This window comes from Acomys minous (genome assembly GCF_964271855.1).
Source record: "Acomys minous genome assembly, chromosome: 2".
In the NCBI taxonomy this organism is placed as follows: domain Eukaryota; kingdom Metazoa; phylum Chordata; class Mammalia; order Rodentia; family Muridae; genus Acomys; species Acomys minous.
This window is the reverse complement of record NC_140484.1, coordinates 63,937,753-63,959,824: the sequence shown is the minus strand read 5'-3', so window position 1 is coordinate 63,959,824 and position 22,072 is coordinate 63,937,753. Positions and strand designations below refer to the sequence as shown.

Genomic DNA, 22,072 nt, shown 5'->3' with positions numbered 1-22,072 from the left:
GTATTGCGGATTCGTGCATAGAAAATGTCTTTATTCTTGTTCCTCAACTATCACTTCTTCTTACTAAAGTAATTTATAGTTCTAAGGTTAATATCCAGAGATTGCAGAATATTTCAGCACAACATTGTGATACAAACAAGGCAGTCCATTGCGTGTGGACTGTAGGCCGGCAGTGGTCTTCCTGGCCTCTGAGAGGCCCGTAGGCAGTGCTTGGAGGATTTACTCTTGACGTTTACCAGAGATCCCGCTGTAACTGCCATCCTGCCTTTCATCTTTCAACCCTATAAAAATATATGACTTAACACAATTTCTTGCTTTGAGTGCTTAGATATTTTTCAGAAATGCAATGGACACTGTTGGATGTAAAAATTTCCTCTCCTGAATTACCTTTTCAGGTGGGTTGTTAGAAGGAGAATTACTGAGGAGACGAGTATTTTCTTTCCAAGACTTTTCAAACCTCTCGCCAAATTGCTTTTTAAAAAGGTTATAGCAATTTACGCTCGCACCGGCCGTGTGTAAGAGCCCTCGTCCTCTGTACCTTCTCCACTCGGCACTTAAATCCTGCCTTGCTGTTCTGGCAGTGAATAACGATGTATCATTTTCTTCTTGATTACTAACGAGGTTCACATTTTTTGTTTATGAGGCAGTTGGTGTCCTGGTGTTTTAAGTACAATTGACTTCTCTGCCCTTACTCTGCATTGCTTTGAAGTCATAGGAATGTCTCTTATTTTTATTTTGTTAATAATCTTTACACTGTGGCTAGAGCTGGAGCCTAATCCTCAAACTTAAGTTCCAAGGACCAGCTATGTATGATGGCTTACCACCAACCTACCCACTGTTTAAAAGTAAAAGCCTCAGATGACTCCTAAAATGCATTTAAAATAATTAAACCAAAAAGTGTTGTGATTTTCTTTTGAGTCTGTAGAATTAGAGGTCTTTTCCCCCACTCCACAGTTCTTTCTAGTTTTGTTCCTGGTATACAGCTGATTTCAAATAGCATTTTCACAAAAAAACACTTTATCTATTCTTACAGACAAATATATGAGCTAGATCACACTGGGTTCCAGTGAGGCATGAAGGAAGCTCCATTGTGTGAGCAGTGCTCACCCCATAAACAACATACTGGTGTCCCAAGGGCAGGGATGGAAGAGGGAATGTGTCTGGGAAGGGTAGCACATGTTTCCCCTCAGCTAGTGGAGTCCCATTTTGCAACTTGCAATTGTGCCAAGCCAGCAAAACTTGCATCCTCTAAGAGAGCAGTGGCTGAATGGTACAAACTGCTTTTTGCCCATTTCCTTAGGTTAAGTAAAGGGGGCACACAAGGCTGCCAGGGAGCACTCTGCTAACTCGTGGGATGGCTCTCTTTTGGCCCTTTTGGGGTCTGCTTTAATTAGACCCAGTGTCATGAAATAAGGGGCTCCTTGGCTGCTTTCTTCAAGATGTTCTCATCTAGCTAAGAAACTCCAGCTGGCCACTGACATCCTCTCAGGACTCTCTTCCTGGGGGATAGTTCCACCCCCCCAGCCAACCCCCCCCCCCCGCCACTGTTTTCTTTGCTTAGCATGGACTTTCCTGATTACCTGGCAATCTGGGCTATAATGAGTGGTGTCTCCATCACCTCCTCTGCCCTCTGGCCTGACCCAGATATGCTGGCTCTTCTTATGGAGGTGACTTTAAACAGAACCTTGGATCTTCCCAAACCCCCTAAGTAGTCATTCTTTGCTTTTTCTTTCACGGTAGGCACATTGATGTTGACGTCACACTCTGGTTCTAAGTTACTGCCTCAGTGGCTTTGTTGAGTCTCAAGTGGAAGACTCCATTGCTGAACTGACTTGACCTGTTCCATTCCTGCATGGATGCTTCTCTAGAAAGGCCGTCTTCTCACAGAGTAGATCACGGCTTCCAGACCACCTGCATCAGAGTAGAATTTGAGGCATAGTATTGTAGAGGCCCTTCCTTCTCCTCTCCTAACTTTTCTCTGAAAATGACAAGGATGGGACGTGGTGAACATTTAAGGCGTATTGGTTGTCTGCAACCAAGTCTGTGCATTCCAGCCCCGGACTGCTAGGTTCACACCTGACTTTACCACCTACTCCTCTGAGGATACAGTCTCTGAATCTCAGGTTAACTGCCTGAGAATGAAACAAGCAGCAAGTCTTACAGGTGACTGAGTGAGAGTGTAGTTTTAGGGCTTGGCTACTGGCACTGACAAGGATGAGTCCTCAAGGCATGCCATCTCTTGAAGAGAAGGTGAGGCAGCTTCTCTTGAGCCCAGTGGGGTGCCAGATATTTATATGTCTTTCAAAAGCTCCCATTCATAAACAAATGGCCTTCTAATACAAAACAAGCATTATTTAGCTCTTTCCCAGAACACCACAAACTTGGAATCTAAATCTCAACAATTACCATTAGTCACAAAAAATTTACATTTCTGGGCAAATGGAAGATACCATATCATCATTATTGTATTTGTTCAATTTGCAAAATGTGTCCTTTGAGGACTCATTTGGAAGCCTGTGCGTATGCTACAGATAGAAAAATATATTGGGCTCTAACGTTCACTGTGGAGTGCATGTTCCAAATTAATATAATAGACATTTAGGCATTCAAATATATTGTTGGAAAAAATTGGAATTAGTAAAAAGAATGCAATTTGGGAGTTCATTTACTAAAGATAAAATAGGATGTGTTTCAAACTATATCCCTCTTATTATTCTACCAGACTCATACAATTTAATGGAAGTTAGTATAGGTCCTGAGTGGCTTCAAATGTCATTAACTTATGGGTACATATTTAAAAACAAGGACGGCTCTGTGATATTAGCTCCCCAGCCTGCCAGTAAGAAGTTGTATTTATGGCAACAAGAGTGCTCAGCCCTGGATTTCTCCCTAAAGCATGCACCTTTCAAGGAACACCCAGGAGTCTGTGCACTGTCTAGACTTCCTTGGACAATTGCTTTGGTCCTTTACTCTGTCCAGCATCTGCATTTGTTTGTTGGTTTCTGGCTTTTCCTTCTTCTGCTGTCTCTCCATCTCTGTATGGTCTGAGAATTCCCACCCCTCCCACTGGACATCCCAGCGAGGCTGCCTTGCTCCCCAGTGTTTCCCCAGGAGCAGAACTTACAGTGGGATTGGCTTGTAGTGATTGTCTCTGGATTGACCAAGGAGGACATGGGCAGATTTGAAGAAATAAAATGCCTCTCTTTGCCATGGCTCTGGAAGAGGAGCTGTGCACACATCTGCCTGATAATAAAGACGGCTGATTTCCAAGAATGCTACATCAGTGATTGGAATTTCAGTCTTGTCTTTAATTTTTGTGAACTTAATTAAGGAAGCAGGCATTTAAAAGTTGTTTTTCCATTCTGGAAAACCTTTTGTCAAGATGCCCTTAATCGTTTAATACGGTTAGAGACAAATGAATCCACTGTATTCCCGTGGTACAAACAAACAAAGCCGGATGTGACCCAGGCCATCTCTGGTTGACCTTGAGTACCATGGAACAGAACTGTGACTTCTGCCCAGGTCCCATGCCTTCCTGTGATGGTCATAGAGCCAGCCCATGGCTGATGTCAGTTCTTCCCACAAGGATTTTTCTTCCCTATCTAATTCCACCATCCAATCCACCTACAGGGGAACTTCGTGGCTTGTATGACAGCTATTTTACGGCAGATGGAAGACTACCATTACGCCCACCTGATCAAGACCTTCGGGAAGATGAGGACAGATGTTGTGGTGAGTGTCATTTCCTTCATATCACAGAACCAGCTGTGGAAGTGGAGGGTGGCATCTATATTTTCATTTAAAAGAGATTTTTGCATGGGCACTTCTCTGGTTGGTGTCAGAAGCCACTCTAGGAAGCTTCTAGATGGAAGCTTTTGACTAGCACCAACCTAGAGTATAACTGTGGCTGAGCCTGGAGAAACCCCATCTGTTCTGGTCACAGCATCTTTCCCCTTGTTGCTGGGTCACTAACAATCATGTCTGTCGCAGTCATTAGCCCCATCATGTCTTCCTTGACTGTCTATAGCAGTAGCTTGTGAACCCCCCTCCTGGACCTTAAGCTATCTTCGGCTATTAATTAGTGCTAATCATAGACACTCATCAGCATTCCTCCTAATAACTCCTTAGTCCTCCTCACGCAAACTATGATGCAACTTAATTGGAAGAGGGTAATAGGGAAATTTATTGCTTAGGAGCTACCTCCCTAATGGGCTGAAATTACACTGCCATATGGCGAATATCCTTTGCAAAGCTGCACCAAACCTGCTGGCAGGCTTTCTAGTGAGGAGCTAATATGAATTCTTGGATTCTACTTTTAAGGACTCACTGGTCCTGTTGAATACTTGTAGATTACTGTGTGACACAGCTAGCTCACATACTATTTCCAGAACAAGGCTTAGTGCTTTTGGCCTCTGCCTTACTGAAGGAGGAAAGCAAGAAGAGGATGTTCATGATTTCCTTCAAAGAGCTAAGTCAAGGACCAGGTTTTCTTGTTTGTGGCCATAGTAGGTAGGTGGATAGACAGAAAGACAATAGAAATGTACACAGACAGATCATACGTACACACACACACACACACACACACACACACACACACACACATATATATACACACATATTCATATATAGATGATAGCTAAGTAAATCTCTAAGAATAGGGTGAATTTATACCTCAAAATTATAATAGATTTCTTTATAGGTAGATACATGATAGATTGATAGAAGACTGATAAATGATAGATTACTTGATAGATGATAAATGATAGGTTGATAAATATATTGATGATGATAGATAGATGATGAACGTATTGTGAGCTAGCTGGGTTGATTGATAAATATAACTATAGGGAATGCGTTACTAGATAATGGATAAGTATAGACAGACGGACATGGATAATTTCTAAGAAGAAAATAAATCTACCTTGAAACTATAGCAAATTTCCTTATATAAAAGGGTATAAAAATGTGTGCTGTTTTCGGGTCTGTGTGTTTTGGTTTTCTTTGAGTATCAAGAAGGAGTTTACAGGAGGGACATATTCAAATAAACAATAAATATCACAGAATGTCCTTAGATTAATTTTAAATTATAAACATAGTAAGTCTTATTTTATATTCATAGTGTTTAATTTCATCATTTAATCTTCAATGTGCCAACCTTGGTCAGTGAAAATAATAGTACGACATCGTGTGACTTCACAGATGATATTCTGGGATGAATGATAAGGTTGTCAGGATGAGAGTAACTACGCATACTGAAAAATGAGTACCACCATTAATAATGTGCACATTAGCAGAACAGACATGTGCTCAAAATGTACACGTGGCATTATAAAGTGTCTAATGAATTTAGCTACAGCTGGGCATGAAACACGATGATTCAACATGGCTTCCAAGGGTGAGTCTTCATCACTTTTCTGTTGCGGCTCTAAACACCATGACCGAAATCAGCCTAAGAAGGGGAGACTTTATTCTGGCTTATAAGTCCAGAGGGATAAGAGGCCTTCATGGTCACACGGAGGCATGGCAGCAAGTGGAAGGTACAAGGACAGGAGCAGGAAGACGAGAAAGCACATCTTTAACAGCAAGCAGGACACAGAGAGAGCAAACAGGAAGTGGGGCAGAGCTATATAATCTGAACCCCTGTCCCCAGTGACACACTTCCTCCAGCAAGGCTGCACCACCCAAACCTCCCTAGACAGCGCTACAGCTAGATACCCAGTGTTCCAATGCCTAAGACTGGGGCAGCCATTTCTCATTCAAAGCACCACAGGATGAGGGTGCCTTGCTGGCTTGGGCATGCACTTTCTCCTTCCTCAGAAAAGAGGATCAGTATGGATCCCATGTTCTGGTCCTAATTTCCCAAGGGATTTTTCTTTTCTTTTTTTCCTCTTAGACACAGGCATCCAGAAAATCAATTATATGCATACAATTTTATTTCCATTATAAAATGGCATTTGTTATTTATATGTCTCAAATTTCCATGGCAAGGTTTTTGATTGTTGTTAGTTCATCAAAACCTTCATGAAAATATGTTCCTATCCACTAACTATATGCAGAGAGTATTTTATTTTTCTACTCTCCCAATTATCATGAATATGAAAAGATCATTTCCTGTGAAATAATTGGAAGTTAATTAGTATCCCAATATGAATATGGCCTAAAACCGTTTTTTCGAGTCTTGCCTGCTTCTAACAAGCACAGCTCCAAGTTCTCGGATTCAGCCCCACACCACACACACACACACACACACACACACACACACACACACACACACACACCCAATCCCTGCCACGCCACCTCCACCAACACGGCTGCTGGGTAAATCAGCATCACATAGATTCACAGTTATCATCACCTCACTGTCCCCCACAGGGACGCTGCTGTCACCTTCCAAATGGTCCTTTGTCCCCAGGGTAGCCAAAGAGTCTCAATCAGGTTAAGGCCACTGATCTGGGAAAGGCAAGACCAGACAGGTGCCACTCAAACACCCCCACAGACAGGCAAGCTGCTTCCTAAAGACTGAGAGCTGCAGCGAACTTCCCTTGTTTCTTCCTAGTGCAGGATGCTGCCCTGGATCTAAGTCTCAGCATCAGGAGCAGCAGCAGAAAACTTCCCTAGAGCCTCAGGGAAACTGTTTTAGCTGTATGCCACACACCATCCTCTGGGTGCCTCTGGAATAGTCTATACTATTCTCCACACTCTGACCCACATCAGCTGGTTCTCTGACACCAACTGTCACTGTCAACTTAGAAGTGGCCACAGGTCCCACAGGTGAAAGGACTCACCCAGATTTAGCTTTTAAGTCCAGGTCACATACTTTTGACTAAGCAGCTGTTAATAAGAGTTCCTTTAACTGTGGCCTTGGTGTTGATGCTCTTTTGTATAAACTCTGTTTCATTTGGGGTTCTGAAGTCTCTACTTCCATTCCACCAGTCCTTTCATCCTGAGTAAGAGAGAAAGAAGGTTAGTGGGGAGAGAGGGTGAGATCTCTTTAGCTCTCCCAGCTGTTTAGGGTCAGTTGGATTTTTGTGGCAATAGCACTCTCTGTCAACAGCAAACACAGCATGAGCAGCCTCCTCCAAGCCGCTGCGTTGAAATGTTTTTCTCAGTCTGTCTCTGCTCTCTCCAAACTGCTACCTGCTTCACACCGCACCACCACCATCACCACCACATGCCACACTTTCTTTCTCCAGGCTCTCCTATTTATCTTCCTCAGAGTTCTAGACCGCTCCCCTCTCCATGCCACACAGAGCAGGCTGTTACCAGCTGGCAAAGACCTGGCTCCAAACAAGACAATTATCACCTGTGAACAAACTGAAAACCCAAACTAAAATCACACACTTGGGATTAAAGCAAAAACACGTTTACTTAACATAACTGAGTTTACAAAGAAACTGAAACTTCCATTACACCTTGAGACCCAGCTAGCTCACGGTACTTGAGGAGATATCTGTATATTCTGTCCCGCTGTTTAATAAAGGACATAGCTCTAGAAAACCACTGGGAAGAGCCGCACAGGACAAAGTGGGTGAGGATGGGCGTTCAGGGCAGCTGCATCTCCCCAGCCCTGTCAGCAGCCCAGTCCCCTCCAGTCTTGTCTTTGAGTTCTTTTGGCATAATCTACCCCTAGTTGGAGTGTGTAGGGTTGGGAATTTTAGTCCTCTCACCTTCTAATCTTTCTGGTGACTGGCCCCCACCCTGACACCTCCTTAAAATAAACTCACATATATAGCGAGTGTAATGATGCTCGGGGGAGTTGATCCTTGGTTCTTGGGACCTATGTGGCATTAGACCATGTGGTGAAGAGGGAGATGTACAGGGCGGAGCCTGTGGAGGCACTGCTGAGGGAGGGGTGTGTTAAAGGTTAGGAGAGAAAACGGCGAGGCTTTCTCACCTACTACCTGCTTCCTGAGTTCTTTGTGGGAGCCACCAGGCCTGACCCGCTGTCAAGCAAGTTTCTGAACCTCCAGCTATCCCAGGCCCTCTTACTGGAATCCTTCCCCCCACCTCCTCGCTGTTTCAGTCTTCACTTTCCGGGAGCCCCTTTCTGACGCCTGTCCAAATCTCCATAGATGGATATAGGCCCCTCTCCTTTATAGCACCTTACCTTGCCTGTCCCGTTTGACCATCAGCATGTTCTGAAGTGGACCAGGGTGGAGTATTGGATGTAGAAAATGGCAAGAAATAATGCTAATGGGTATGGAGGGAAGCAGAGATGCCAGCAGTGTGGATGTGCCTGCTTCAGACACATTCTGCAGTTGAGACTCTCACGGTCTCCAAGGTGTAGCTGTACAGGTGACGTCACGCCTGGTCACCACTGAGCATGCATCCTAGGTGGAAAGAGGAGACAGGCTCCACACACCTGAGCCATTACTCTCTTGCACCTCAGGAAAGCTCTCCACACTGGACTATCTATCTAGAGGTGCAAATTCCTTTCCCAGCAACTTTTTGTCAGAGTCATGGAGACAGCACAAACTCACATGCCCTAAATAGTTAATCTTTCCATTGAACCCATATCATATGGGCTCTAGAAAACAAAAACAAAAACAAATGAACAAACAGACAAGGTTAAGTTCGTGGTGAGAGGACTTCCCTGGGCAGAGTGAGCGATGATGCAGGTGAACGGAGGAGTTTCTGACCCGTTGTTAGGCAGGAGTTTCCTGGAGGAGGCACCCAAGGGGCATTCCTGGGCTATGCTAGCAACCTTCTACCCTTTGTTGTCTGCTTTTAGGACAGTTCTGTTTTGGGTGAACATCATTCTGAGGCCATTACGGAGTCACACACAGCTGTTGGATGTGATGAATTTTGTATGCCCTTTATTTGGTTCCTCCTGACAGGAATATCTTGCAAAGCTATCTTATAAGATTCCTGCAGTTCACTCACCTTATCCACCTCTCCGCAGTGTGACTTGAAGTCTTTACCCTAATGATGTCGTGTGAAATGCTTCAGACAAACAGAAAAGCAGGAAGAACAGCAGCAGCTCATGTCTGAGCTGTCAGTGGCTAAGCCCTTCAGCCTGGGTCTCTCTCTCTCTCTCTCTCTCTCTCTCTCTCTCTCTCTCTCTCTCTCTCTCTCTCTGTGTGTGTGTGTGTGTGTGTGTGTGTGTGTGTGTTACAAATCTTTTAAGAAAGTGAGTGGCCATTGCTCTAGGCATTCATGCTTGCTGCTAAGTGGCTGGACAAGCACCTACACTGGTTCCCATCATGTTGTAGGGAGAGACACATTGACCTCACACCTGATCCTCCATTTCTGCTCCTTCTTAGAGCCCCGCCCACCAGGATTAAAGACCAAGCCAGCTTTCTCTGTTGCATTTGCTTGTAACCCAGGCTAACCATAAACTTACTGTGATTCTCCCATCTCATTCTGATGAGTGCTAGGATTACACTCATGGACCACCCTACTGAGCTTTGGTGTTTGTCTCTCCTCTTCTTTTTGCCTTGCTGTCTTTCTTCCAACTATAACGTGTGTGTGTGTTTGTGTGTTTGTGTGTGTGTGTGTGTGTGAGAGAGAGAGAGAGAGAGAACATGTGAGAATGGTGCCCACAGAAGCCATAAAAGGGCACTAAGTCTCCTGGAGCCAGAATTACAGGCAGTTGTGATCTGCCCAATATAGGTTCTGGGTACTAAATTTGGATTCTCAGTCTAAAACAATATCTACTCTTATCCGGTGGGTTCTCCAGCTAAGGGTCACATTTTCGTCAAATCAATGGGGTTAGAAAGAGAGAGGAGCTGTTGTTTGCCTCCAGAACACACCTGCAGCTTTTTGTTAGCACTGACCACTGACTATATTGGGAACCCTGTGAATAATCAAATGCAAATTGCACAAGGAATGATGAAGCATGCTTTCAGTACTCCTGAACGCAAGGCTTTGGCAGAGCCGTTTGTGAAGCCTCATCAGCTATGCTGGACCACCCCGACTACTGAGTTACTCAGCACTGCAAGTAAGCCTCACAAGAGGTCATCTCCCGTTCCAGGCTGCGTTTTGTTTGATTAGCCAAGTTCCATCGTATATCAGCTGAGCAATTCTAATTAAGTGCTGGCCTGTGAGTCATAGAAAGGAAAGGAAAGCCACTGGGAAAAGATGGCTTCTCTTCTAAGAGTGTAAATTCGTCCCTGCATCTCAATTACTAGGTTGAGGAGAGGGATGCGCAGGGAAAGCCAGCAACTCCATGCAGGCGTGTGTGAGCACAAGGCATACGGCCGAGCCATCCAAACTTCCAAACTCTTAATGAGATGGGAAGCCAAGTAGTAGAATAATGAACTTGTGTTGAAATAAAGCCTTTCCTCCCCTAAATTGCTTTTGGTCAGAGTGTTTCCTCACAGTAACAGAATGAAACTAGGACAGGTCCCCCAAAGAATGTGCCCCTTGCCCATCACCTGATACTGGTCTTCAAGTTGCTTCTTTGCAAGTGGTGCTGTTGGAGAATTTCCCAGTGAGGAATTGCTTTCATGGGATGCTTGGATTCTACTCTCTCCCTTGGCTTTCATAGCCAACACTTCATTCTGATTCAAGAGCTTACACAATGAGAAAGGTTCGCTCATTCAGCCTGCTGTACCTATGTCTGTCTTCTTCTAAACTAACCCCTTTTGCCTTTTCCTTGGGTTAACAGCACAGAGCAAAACTCACTTGCCATCCCAAATAGGAAGGGCTCGTCATTCCAGCCAGTATGGGGGTACTAGCTTGATGTGTCTGAGGGGGCAGTTCCTTATGGGTGTGAGTGGCATAAAGCAGCAGGGACCCCATGAATCCTGCTGCCCTATGCTGCCCTGGGAGCTGCATAGGAAGGGCGGGAGATTCCAGCAGCATCCCCAAAAGGATTAACTGTGGAGCTGTTGGGCAAAAGGTCTTCTTACTCACATGGCCAGCTGCATGCTGAGTGTGTGTGAGAGGGTCCAGGCAAGCTTGAAATGGCAGAATGAAAGGGTAGGGATTGCAGTATTCCGATCCCTGGGGGCTTTGATAGTAAAAAATGGATTTAGGATAAACATGAGAGAATGCTGCAGCCTGCCTGATAGGTTTGTAAAAATCCATGTTTTCCTGTAAGCAGAAGAGGCACAAATGTATATTTATAACCCTCAGGGATCTTTTCTTAACTGCCAGAGAGACATTCCCAGAGACTATTTCAACATCTATCCTTGAAAAAAAGCTATCTCAAGCAAGAAGTGCCCAGGTAAACAGACAGAGGCAGGGCACAGCACCCGAGAAATACATCTTCATTTGCTTCTAGAATGTTTTCCTTCAGCTAAAAATAATGGGGTCTTTTATAATCTCCTCATGGGGGAGAGGGTTCACCCTGCTCCTGGTGGGGCTGCCTCACTGCCATGTTGTCTCGTTGCAGGATTTTCTGATGGAGACATTCATCATGTTTAAGAACCTCATTGGGAAGAATGTCTACCCCTTCGACTGGGTGATAATGAACACAATGCAGAACAAGTAAGTTCAGCCTGCAGCCTGCAGCCTCCATCACGTGCGCTGGCAGAGGTGCCGTTCCTGGGTGCTCAGGTGTCTATGCTGAAGCGCTGTGCCCCTGCTGTGGTTAGGTGCCATGATTGTATGGAGATGTGGACCTGGAGACCATTGTGGGGAGGGTATCCTTATGCCAGAGGGGGGCTCTGCTACTAGGTCAGGTGGTGTCCCTGGAGGGGACGAGCCAGGGCTGCCATCTGCCGGAACTGGCAAAATCTGAGACAAGAAGGATTCAGTGGCAGCCATAGACGAAGGTTGTTGGTGAGCAGAGGTCGGTTTGCTTATAACTGGGAAGAAGGGGCTTGGGAGTATGTTCACACTTCTGATAGATCCATGGGAGTGTTAGCTTAAAGTTCCCTAGGGCTTTGACAATTTCTCTGTTTTTATTTTGTTTTCATCAGGGTCCCGTGTAGTCCAGGCTGCCCTCAAACTTACAATATAGCTAAATCTAGTCTTGTAGACTAGATCCTCATGCCCACAGTTCCCACACACTCGGGATCAGCTTTTGAGTATCATGGCTGTCTGACTTTGCCTGTTTGTCCACATGTGGAGAAATCCAAGGCAGCAGTGACCTTCCCTGGACCTTTCCTGGGCTCTGCTCCTCCTATAATAGCAGGGACAATATTGGCCTTAAGTTCCTCCTGTGGCTGGATTCCCAGCAGACCTCTGACAGGGCTCCACTGATGGGATGCTGTACCTCTCAAGTCAGATACTGCTGTGGTCATGCTCTCTCATGGTGGGCAGAATGGAGAGGGCAGTCCTGGTTCTGGGGGTTGTTGCAGTCAACCCTGACTGGTTGTAGAGAAGGGGTCTTGGCCTCTGCTTCCACCCTTGCCATGTCACCTAGCCCTCTGCCTATCTCCTGACTTTCCCATGCTACTATAGAAGCCAGGATCCAACCCAACAGCATACTATTCCTTTTTTTGACTTTAATATTTATTTTTGTGATTATAAATCCAAAATTTTTCTGGAGCACTCCACAGTGTTTCTAATGGGTCTCTTTTTCATCCAATAGAACAAATAAATCAACATCAATATCTGAAACAATCCCCCCCCCACTGTCTTAGAACCATGTACGCAAACCATTGAGACATGAACCAAGACTTAGGGATAGCATGGGCAACAGTGCTTAGAATAGTTCTCTGAACACAGGTGTGGGGTGTGGGTTGGGTAGCAGGTTTGCCATGACCTCATGGGTGAACTTGACTTCTGGTCTCCCCAGAAGGGAATTCATGTCCCAGACAGTGTTCAGCTTGTGCATTCCATACCTTGGGTGGTAACTTCTCGAAAATCCTCAGATGTGACTGGTTCCCTGCCATTGTATATCCCTTTCAGGGTTCACCATTGTGTTGGGAAGAGCATAAAATATACTAACACCTTTGTTTTTGTGTTGCTTTTATGATCGACAGATTGCTTATAGTTTTCAGGTCATCCGTGTATCACTGCATCTTCTTGATGCTCCATCGAAAGCCTCCTCCCTCCAACCTTATCTTGGAGGAAGCATCAGTTGTCGTTGTGGCCCTGTCCTCACAGCACTATGAGTCTAGGGGGCACCAAGGTTCTTTGGGGCCATGCTGCTTTTTGTGCAGCCAGGAGATATATGATTTGTGGCCCCCAGAGCAGGCTTTCTCCTGCTCATTGGAGACTCCTTGCTGGCCCAGCCATGTGATGAGCTGCAGTGGAGGAGCAGCAACCAGGATGCACTGTATTGTAGGCACAGGCTTTTGTTTTGAGGGAGATGAGCTGAGGGGGAGAAGTCACTCCATGCTGCTGTTGGTGAGTCACTAGTGCCATTGATACTTCTGGGGATCAGTGACACCAAGTGTCGAGAATGACATCTGACATGGCCTCTGATTCACTATACACAGAGGCTGGAGTTCTAAGCCAATCATGGTAAGAGGGGTGTGTGTGTGTATGTGTATTTGTGTGTTCTTACCTATGTGTAGCTAAATGAGGAGCTCATATAAGAGAGTCTAACCCTTAAAAGTCAGCATTGTGCACAAGAACAAAGTCAAAGGCAAGGTGACCTCTGGAAGAGCCACCTATTTTTAATGCACATCACATGTGGGTACTGATGATTGTGAACTTTATTCCCATATCTGATGGGATGCAAATGCCAGAATACACAGCATCAATGTGCAGAAGCTGAGTCAGTAAGATGGGTAAGGGAGCCTCTTCCCAAGCTGGAGCTGGAGCTAGACTGGGAGCCTGTTTGCCCACCATGCACTAAGTACTGGACTTCATACCCGGCCCTCAGCACTGCTGTATGCAGCCAGATGGGGAAGCATGTGATGTGACTGTAATCCCAGCACTTGGGAAGTGGAGGCAGGAGGATCAATAAGCTCAAAGAGGAACTGAAACAGAAATATCTTGACCTCTTGCCTCTATCAGGTCAGAGGCACTTAAAGCTCTTGGGAAACTGCTGGTTTGGTGGTCCTTACTGTGCCTTAAATGCCAGGTTCACCCTGAAGAGCTTTCACTGTCGATGCATGTTCATTCTCCCTTGCTGCTTTTTGTGTATGTGTTGTGATGGCTAATCTTGGTGACAGATTGACCACATCTTAATTACCTAAACCGAGGCATCTGGACAAGTCTGTGAAGGGTTTGTTTGTTTGTTTGTCTCTAGTTGGATTTTGGGAGGTGGAAGACACACTGTGAATCTGATCATTTAATGTCAGAAGCTCTACCCTACATCTGGGCCACAGCTGAGGACGCTTTGGCTTTTTGCCTGCTCCCCTCACTCTCACTAGCAAGTCCACCTCTCCTATTCCTGAGCCGTTCCTTTGCTTTTGTTAGACTCTTCTTTGGAACTGCAAAATGAGCTGTAAACTGACAGCTCTCTAGGACCTCTCTGGGACTCCATCACCAAGATGGGACGTCTGAGTTATTCTGTCTTGTAAACCGAACAACGCCCAGGTCTAGCCGTTACACACACAGCCACACCATGCACTCAGTTAATTCTATCCGTTCTCTTCCTGTAGAGAGCCTTGACTAATATAATACACTTGTTTCTGGGATAAAGAGTGAGCAGCACATAGATGCTGGGACGACAATGGGACTATCACGTGTCAATTATCCTTCATAGTCTTGTAAGCCTCTGGGATTCACACATGGGGAAACTGAGGCAAGTCATAAGTACACAAAACAAGTAGCGGGCTTGGTATTTAAGTCCATATTAACCACCCAGAACCAGCTTCTAAGTTAGGCTGTTCTCTCTTCCCTTGCCTGAACTGTGCATCCATCTGCCTGAAAGGATGCCGAGGGTGCTCTTCCCCTCGTAACAGCACAAGCTTCCCATCAGTCTTGCTGCTTACGTCGCTGACTTCTGCCCAGTCAAGGCTTGCTGCTCCTGTTTTTTCACCACTGAAGGCTGTGTGGCTAGAGAAGATGACATTCAGCAGCTTGCCGTGAGTTCCCTCAAGGACAAAAATCTTTCAAGTAACTAAAATAATATTCCTGTAGAAACTATGCAGAAAGCATATAATACGGTTTGGCTGTGTTTTCTTCTTGCTATGAGAAAATACCTGACAGAAGCAACTTAAGGGAGGAAGGGTCTGTTCTGGCTCATGGTTCGGAGGTGCAGTCCGTCCTGACAGGAAAAGCATGGTGGCAGAAAGCCGTGTGTGTGAAGCAGCTGGTCACACTATGTGCACCGGCAAGAAGCAGAGCAGGATGAATACTGGTGATCAGATCCTTTCTCCTTTTGCCTGAGTCTGGGATCCCAGCCCACTCACTCACATCCAGGGAGGATCTTCCTTCCTTAATTGTTCCAATCTAGAAAGCACCTTAGAGGTTTGTCTCCATGGTGATTCTAAATCCCATCCAGCTGAGAGTCTAGATTAGCCATTACATATGGTTTCTAGATCATTTCCTGTCTGCCTTTGGTGTGTGTGTGTGTGTGTGTTTGTGTGTGTGTGTCTGTCTGTCTGTCTGTCTGTTGTTGATGATGTCGCACATCGCCAGCTTTGCTCATGTCACTCCCCTGACATGCCCTCCTTTCCTCTGTACTATATGCTGATCCCCAGAAGCTTCTGGAGTCTGTATTTAAGTTTTAATGGCACAGCTGGACATGCAGTTTTACTGCCCACAGCTTAGAAATCGACCAAATCAGCCTCTCTGGTCTCTTAAATATCTGTGTGCTCATTTGGCTTTGTCTGTGAACAAAGTGTTCCTTGGTGTTCAAGGCCTGTAAAGTGGAATTAAAGACAAGCACCCATTCGATGTGGTGCAACAGTTAGCAAATCAAGGCTCTTGGGGCTGAATGATGATCCCAAGGACAGACATTGCTTGGTTGCCATGTTATGATAGTGACAAACTAACAATGGCCTGACGTTATGGCTCTGAGCTAGGGTATGATGGTGCCAGGTGACAAGATGACTTTTAAGTTAAGCACAGCTCAGAAGCAGGCAGTCAGAGTGTGTCTGTGTGGAGTCTACCTAGAACAGCACAGTGCTATATCCTTGGAAGTCCCCAGGAGGACTGGAAGCTTCTGGGCAGTATAGCTGCCCTGGTTCTCATGTGGCTATCTTTTCCTTTTGGGGGCTTTGAGTGTATTCGGCACAGACGCCAGCTGCTGGTGGGAATCAGACCACTTGCTTTGTCTTCTCCACTGGTCCTGGACATGGGCTCACTCACCCCGTGCCACTGTGTTTGTGTGCGCCTTATATACACTAGGAGTTTTGCCATGGGTGGGACCTGCTAGGCGGTAAAAAAGTCTGTCAGATAGTCACAATTCTCCTTCACCTCAGAGATATGTGTGCTATGGACTGCTTTCATTTGGCCTGAGAGCCACATTTATGCATCATGTAGCGGGTGAGAAAAAGGACAGTACTGGGGAAGATTTTACAGCTTCTTAGAACTCAGCTTCCTGTTCATACTGTCTGCAGAGAAGGTAGCAGAACTGTTTCTACATTTGTCAATGATTGACATTTGCAATAGATTTTTTTTTTTTAGAACTTCAACCACTCCCACTGAAATTCCCCCATGGGCCTTGCTAGGAGGTGACCCTCCTTTCAGGAGGAAACTAAGTGAAATCAACACTCTCTCTTGTTCAGAAGCATCACTGTTGACCACTGTGACTGTCAAGAGTTTTCAAGTATCCCTTCACGTCAGTGTAGATTTTGCATTTGTGGCTGACTGGTCTCTTTTAGGCCAAGTTGGGGCCTAAAGGAAACTGTAGACCATGGTTTATATCCTGCACACTTGCATAGAATGTGATACAAAATCATGGAGGGGGCTTGGGCCTTTCTAGTAGTCAGCAATGGAAAGTGCACTGGAAAGTAAGGCATGGAGGAAGAGCCGGTGGTTGCAAAATTGTCATTGGATAGTGGACAAGGAAATGGTCCTTGTCACTTACCAGAGACTACTGTAAAGTGAGCAAGAAAGTAGCAGAGGGAAACATCTGCTGAGATCTTATGTCTCCCAAGGAGCCAAATAGAGTACCCTTTCAGTGCACATACATAAGATGTTACCATTCAGTGCAGTGGCCCTAACAAAGATTGCTTGTAACTGGAACTATTAGAAAGATGAGCTTAACAAATGCAGTGAAATTTGAAAAAAAAAAAAAAATATATATATATATATATATATATATATATATATATTTCATATTATTACACATATACAAAATAGACTACATACAGCAAGAAGAACCATGAAACAGCCAGTAATTATATTAATGTTACACTCATAGTGATTGCTTGGCTATTTGTATTTAGCAACCTTGAAGAAAACATCTTTCCTGTCTTGATGTGTCTAAAATTCTGAATGTAAATCAATATCTATCATATCACATCTCTATCTGCTTAAAACATCTATCTAGACCTAAAAACATCTCAACCCCTAAACAAGTAAGCTTAATTGTAAAACTAAACTAGTCTTCAACTCCATCAGAGACTTGAGAAGAAGTAAAATTAATTACCTTAGTAAACAGGAAGTGCAGGTTAGCAGCTTCCAAAGTTGAAAAAAAAAATTACAGAGATATTTTGCTGCCTGAAAAGTCACCCAAAACCCTCCATAATATTGGAACATCATCTTCAGCCTTCTGGCCCAATATATCTGACATATATATTTGTGTGGCAGAAACTATTGAAGACTTCCTTACCCTGTCTTGGTAGAGCTTGGCTGTTGACTGCCTGCATCCAGGTTTGCCCATTTTTAGGCAGAATTCTGTCGGTGGCCTAAATGAGGACATTTTGCCCAATGGCTGTTTTGCCACATTTGAAGCCATCTTCATAAGGAGGTTTTTTTGATGTCCATCATCTTCTTTGAGATAGGCTAGGTCTTGCCAGGAGTTAACCTGTTTTATTGTCAATGAATCTTTAAAATAGTAAAAAAAAAAGAATCTTTAAATACCATATTCTGTAGGTCTCCTTGGTTTTGGAAGACCTTATCTAACTATTTTACCTTATCTATCTATAGAATCATATCTATCTGTCAAACCTAGGATGTATATTCTTGTAATATAGACTAGTAATTGACACGGCCATGATTTGATCAACTAACAATTAACTTGTATAACTTACATATCCTCAACAGCCTGCAATAGCATTTTCAAAGTATTGGAAGTAAACCTTGTATTCTACTTGAGTTGTATGGGTATAATACTTCATATTGGAGTAGAAATACATATAATATGTTTGAAGAATAATCTCAAATTTGAATTCTATACCAATGTATCAAAATTAAACTTATTTCATCAACATACAAAATTCTAACCAATGAATTAAAAATAACCTTGTGAGTAACAATTAAGGTCTTAAGTTGAGGAGTAGATTCAATTATCTACTTATTATTCTATCATCCCTATATATTTCTATATTCCCCCTTCTTTCTTTTCATCCTCTATCTCCAAACCTAAGAAAGAGAAATGAAGGAAAAGAGAGACATCCTTGTTTTCTCTCTGGATAAGACCAATAGTAACTTATACCAAACTCCCAATGAAAATAAACATCTATAGCCCAAGAAATCAAGCAGAAACCTACTCAACCCCCTTAAGGGAAATATTGCCTCATTCTCTTAAGGGTTCTTCCAGCTGATTTGGGATGAATAATATCTTTGTAGAGGCCCAAATAAAATTTGGGGAAATGGTTAAGCAAGCTAGGAATAGCATTTGTGGTCCAGTTTCTAAATGATAAATTCCAGGCTTAATAGAAGTCTTGTGTGGGACAGTCTGAGATTCTGGACCAATTGGGATGATGTGTAAAGACAAAGGCTATCCTTGGTGTCACCTTTCAGGTGCCATTCACCTGGTCCTTGAGACAGGATCTCTTACTGGCCTGGAACTCAATCCTTAGTCAGCAAGCCATAGGTATCTTCCTGTCACTGCCTCCCCAGTGATGGGGTTACAATTATATGTGCCATTATATCTGGCTTTTTTTTTTTTTTTTTTTTTTTTGAGTTTTGAGGATAAGAACTAGGGTCTTTAAGCTTGCAAGGCAAACACTACTGACTGAATTATCTCCCGGTCGATCTTGCTGACCTGCTTCATTTCATTTGTTTAGTGTTGGGTCCACTGCATCTGGAACCATCTGCTCTCACATTTGTTGTCTCATACTCGGAGGTTCACCTCACCTTGTAGTTTGTAAGGATGTGTTGTTTATTTCATGTGTGTGTCTGAGTGTCAGGGTTTTGTTGTTGTTGTTTGTTTGTTTGTTTTTGTTTTGTTTTATTGCCCAACTGTGGACTCATGGCGAATGATCAGCCCAGTACAGGATCAGCCCAGTTTGTAGCCTGCTTCCTGGGATGCACACTCCTTATCACCAGGGGACCACAGCCTAGCCATTTTATGTGGCCTCCTTCGTCTCCTTTTCTTCCTCTTCCACTTCCTCCCCCTCCTCATCCCCCATCTTTCCCTGCAGATTCAGACAGCATTTGACCATGATGAATTCTCCATGTATGACTTTAGGACTTATGTTCTCAGCAACTGAATATGCACAATACAAGTCGATATGTAATCACATTTCATGAAGTAAGATGCCGTGTCTGCTTTTTCTGGGTAGCAGTTTCGCTCCTTTTAAATATCATGTATCAGATGAGTTGGCATCCAGCTATCATGCTTGCTGAGTTTTCTGCCAATGTTAATCTGGCATAGGATAGGAAAGGGCCCTAAACCTTAGGAAGGGGTTCCACCTTAGCAGTGCCGGGTCTCTAGAACACATCATGTGAGTGCTCAGAAATCTGATTAGTAACCCCAGCTGTTGGTTACCTGCCTACCGGTTTCCTTGCTGTAGAGGAACAGTAGTTGGTGGTCTTACCATGCTAACAGCTGACAATGGTAGAGGCGGGTGGAGGTCCCTGCATGATGGAGACCAGCCTCGTGGGGATAGGGGAATCTGGAGGACTCAGCCGGCAAGCTATGTGCACCTTGACAGCTATGGCCAGGCTTTGTGTTCCTGGCAGCTTAATCGTAGTTTTAAGCTCACGTGAGGATCACCTTTTCCTTTTGTCATCGGCATCCGCACCACGGCAGCATAACTAGCTGAGGATCAACTTTCAATGAAAGAAGATGCAATGGAAACTCAGTGTAACAAACATTCTGGGACAAAGGGTCCCAGGCACTCAGTGTGCTGCCTGTGACCTCGGCTCACTCTCTGTGTCCTTGAACCTTCACCCTTCCCAAGGAGAGGGGCTCTGGCTGAGGGGTGCTCCAGAAGAGACCACAAGCTCTCCTCTATTGATCCCCAGATTTCCAGCTCACTTCTCTGGTCAACTCACAGGACAGACTGTCTTTTGGGATTGCTCGGGGTCCAAGAATGGGGCTCAGACTGGCACATGGGGAAAGCACCCACCAGGCCAGAAGACTTTACAGTCATTTTTCCCTTTTTTTTCTCAGAAGCTGGTTGGAGTAGAGGGCAAAGGCATGAGCTACTCTCCCCCAACAGCTCATGGGCCCGCATGTGGTGTGGACAGTGCAGCAAAGCCAGCTTCCCCTAGTTGTGGGAACCACCAGGCCACCCCCTTCTACCTCTTGAAATTCTCCTCCTCTTTATTATGTTCGTTTGAACTACTTTTAATTATTTTGCTCTTTGCGTAATTGAAACAAACCACTTTCTGATTTTTTACCTGGTTGTTTATAACTAATTTATTGCACGTAGCATGGATATTTTCTACCAGTGAGGTTGATTCGGATTGCCTCTTTATTTAATTCCAAAGATGGAAAATCAAACCGCTCTTCAAGAGCTGGCAGTGATGAAGGGCTCTCAGGGCTCTTACTCAGGGACACTCACTTCAGAGGGAGTTTGAAAAGGCACAGTCTGCTGGAGAATTCTGAGGCTGTGCACATCTCTGTGCCATGATGTGAGCTCCTGGCTGCTCTCGGTCTCTGCCCCGTTGGCACTTAGCAGTGGAGGATGCACTGCAATTCATGAGGACAGAATCCAGCCATCCTCTCCTTCCTGTGCATGGAGCATCTCTAGGAGCCAAACAAGATGGAGGGAAAACTTTTCTTCGTAGCCACCTGAAGCCGTCCCCTCCACCCCCACCCCAACCTCCCAGGTGAAAGCTGTCCTAAACTCTCATTCATTACACTCCTGGGACCCAGAAAAATCTATGCAGTAAAGGGCCTGTGAAACTGGCTCAGGACTAAGAAAGAGCAGGTGAGGAAGCTCAGTAATCTAGCATTCAGCATGGCAGAGGCAGGAAGATAAGAGTTTGAGGTCAGTCTGGGCTCTGGGGTGGATGAGAAGACAGTGTGAACTACAAAGTGAGGCCTTGTCCAAAGCAAGCAAACAAACCAAAAAACAAAAAAACAAAAACCAAAAAACTTGAAGGGAACCAAAGCCACAAATTGGCTGGGTTGCCTCACAATACGTTAGGTGTCCTTTCAGTGGCAGAATGATGGAGATTTTTTTTTTTTTTTTTTTTTTTTTTTTGCCACCTAGAGGAAAAGGAGCTTTGTCCAAACATACTTTGGCTGCTATATTTAGGGAGAGATATTGGCATCTACTGAGAGGAGCTCAGGGATGCTCCTGACCATCGCAACAATGGCACCCAGTAGAATATGCAATAGCTTTTATCAGTTGTCTTGGTCACGGTGTTCAATTACAGCAATAGAAAAATAATTGATGATCACTGTGGATTGGAGGCAGCCACTCTGGGTGGAACCATGTCTATACAAGTGGGGCTGGACTGTGTAAGAAAGGTGGCTGGATGTAAGGCAAAGCAACCTGGCAAGAAGTGTTTCTCCTTGATTCCTGCCTCTGGTTCCTGCCTTGACTTCCCTGCCTCAGCACTATGGCATGTCACAACTGTAGGCTCCAAGGATGACGCCACTCATGCTTCAGATGTGACAGGTTCCCATAAGGCTTGGTTGCCAGAAGTGTAAGCAGAAGAGTAGACTTGTTCTCAGGGTGAGGGCAATGGTCAGTGACCCCCCTACTGCCCTCACAACTCCTTGGGAAGAGACATTGACATAGTGAAAGGCAAAGGCTTAGTCATCAGTCAGTCCCTACTGAGGTCTGGAGACAGAAGTCTCTCTTGTGCTATTACTGAGATCGTGGTGTAGACCATATTTTTTTTTGATGATGGTATCATCACTGTATAGAATCCTTCTCCTGCCCTTCCTCCTTCCCTTTTTCCCTCCTTCTTTCTTCCCTCTCCTTTCTCC

General features: G+C 44.7%; 1 protein-coding gene across 2 annotated transcripts in view; it reads left to right on the top strand.

Moving 5' to 3' along the window:
• DOCK1 (dedicator of cytokinesis 1) overlaps positions 1-22,072 on the top strand; it is a 502,641-nt gene that overhangs the window by 312,890 nt on the left and 167,679 nt on the right. For both annotated transcript variants that reach the window (XM_084751055.1, XM_084751054.1), the window contains exons 28-29: positions 3,631-3,732; positions 11,339-11,433. In XM_084751055.1, the coding sequence (XP_084607181.1) occupies positions 3,631-3,732; positions 11,339-11,433 (197 nt within the window). The remainder of the gene's footprint in view (positions 1-3,630; positions 3,733-11,338; positions 11,434-22,072) is intronic.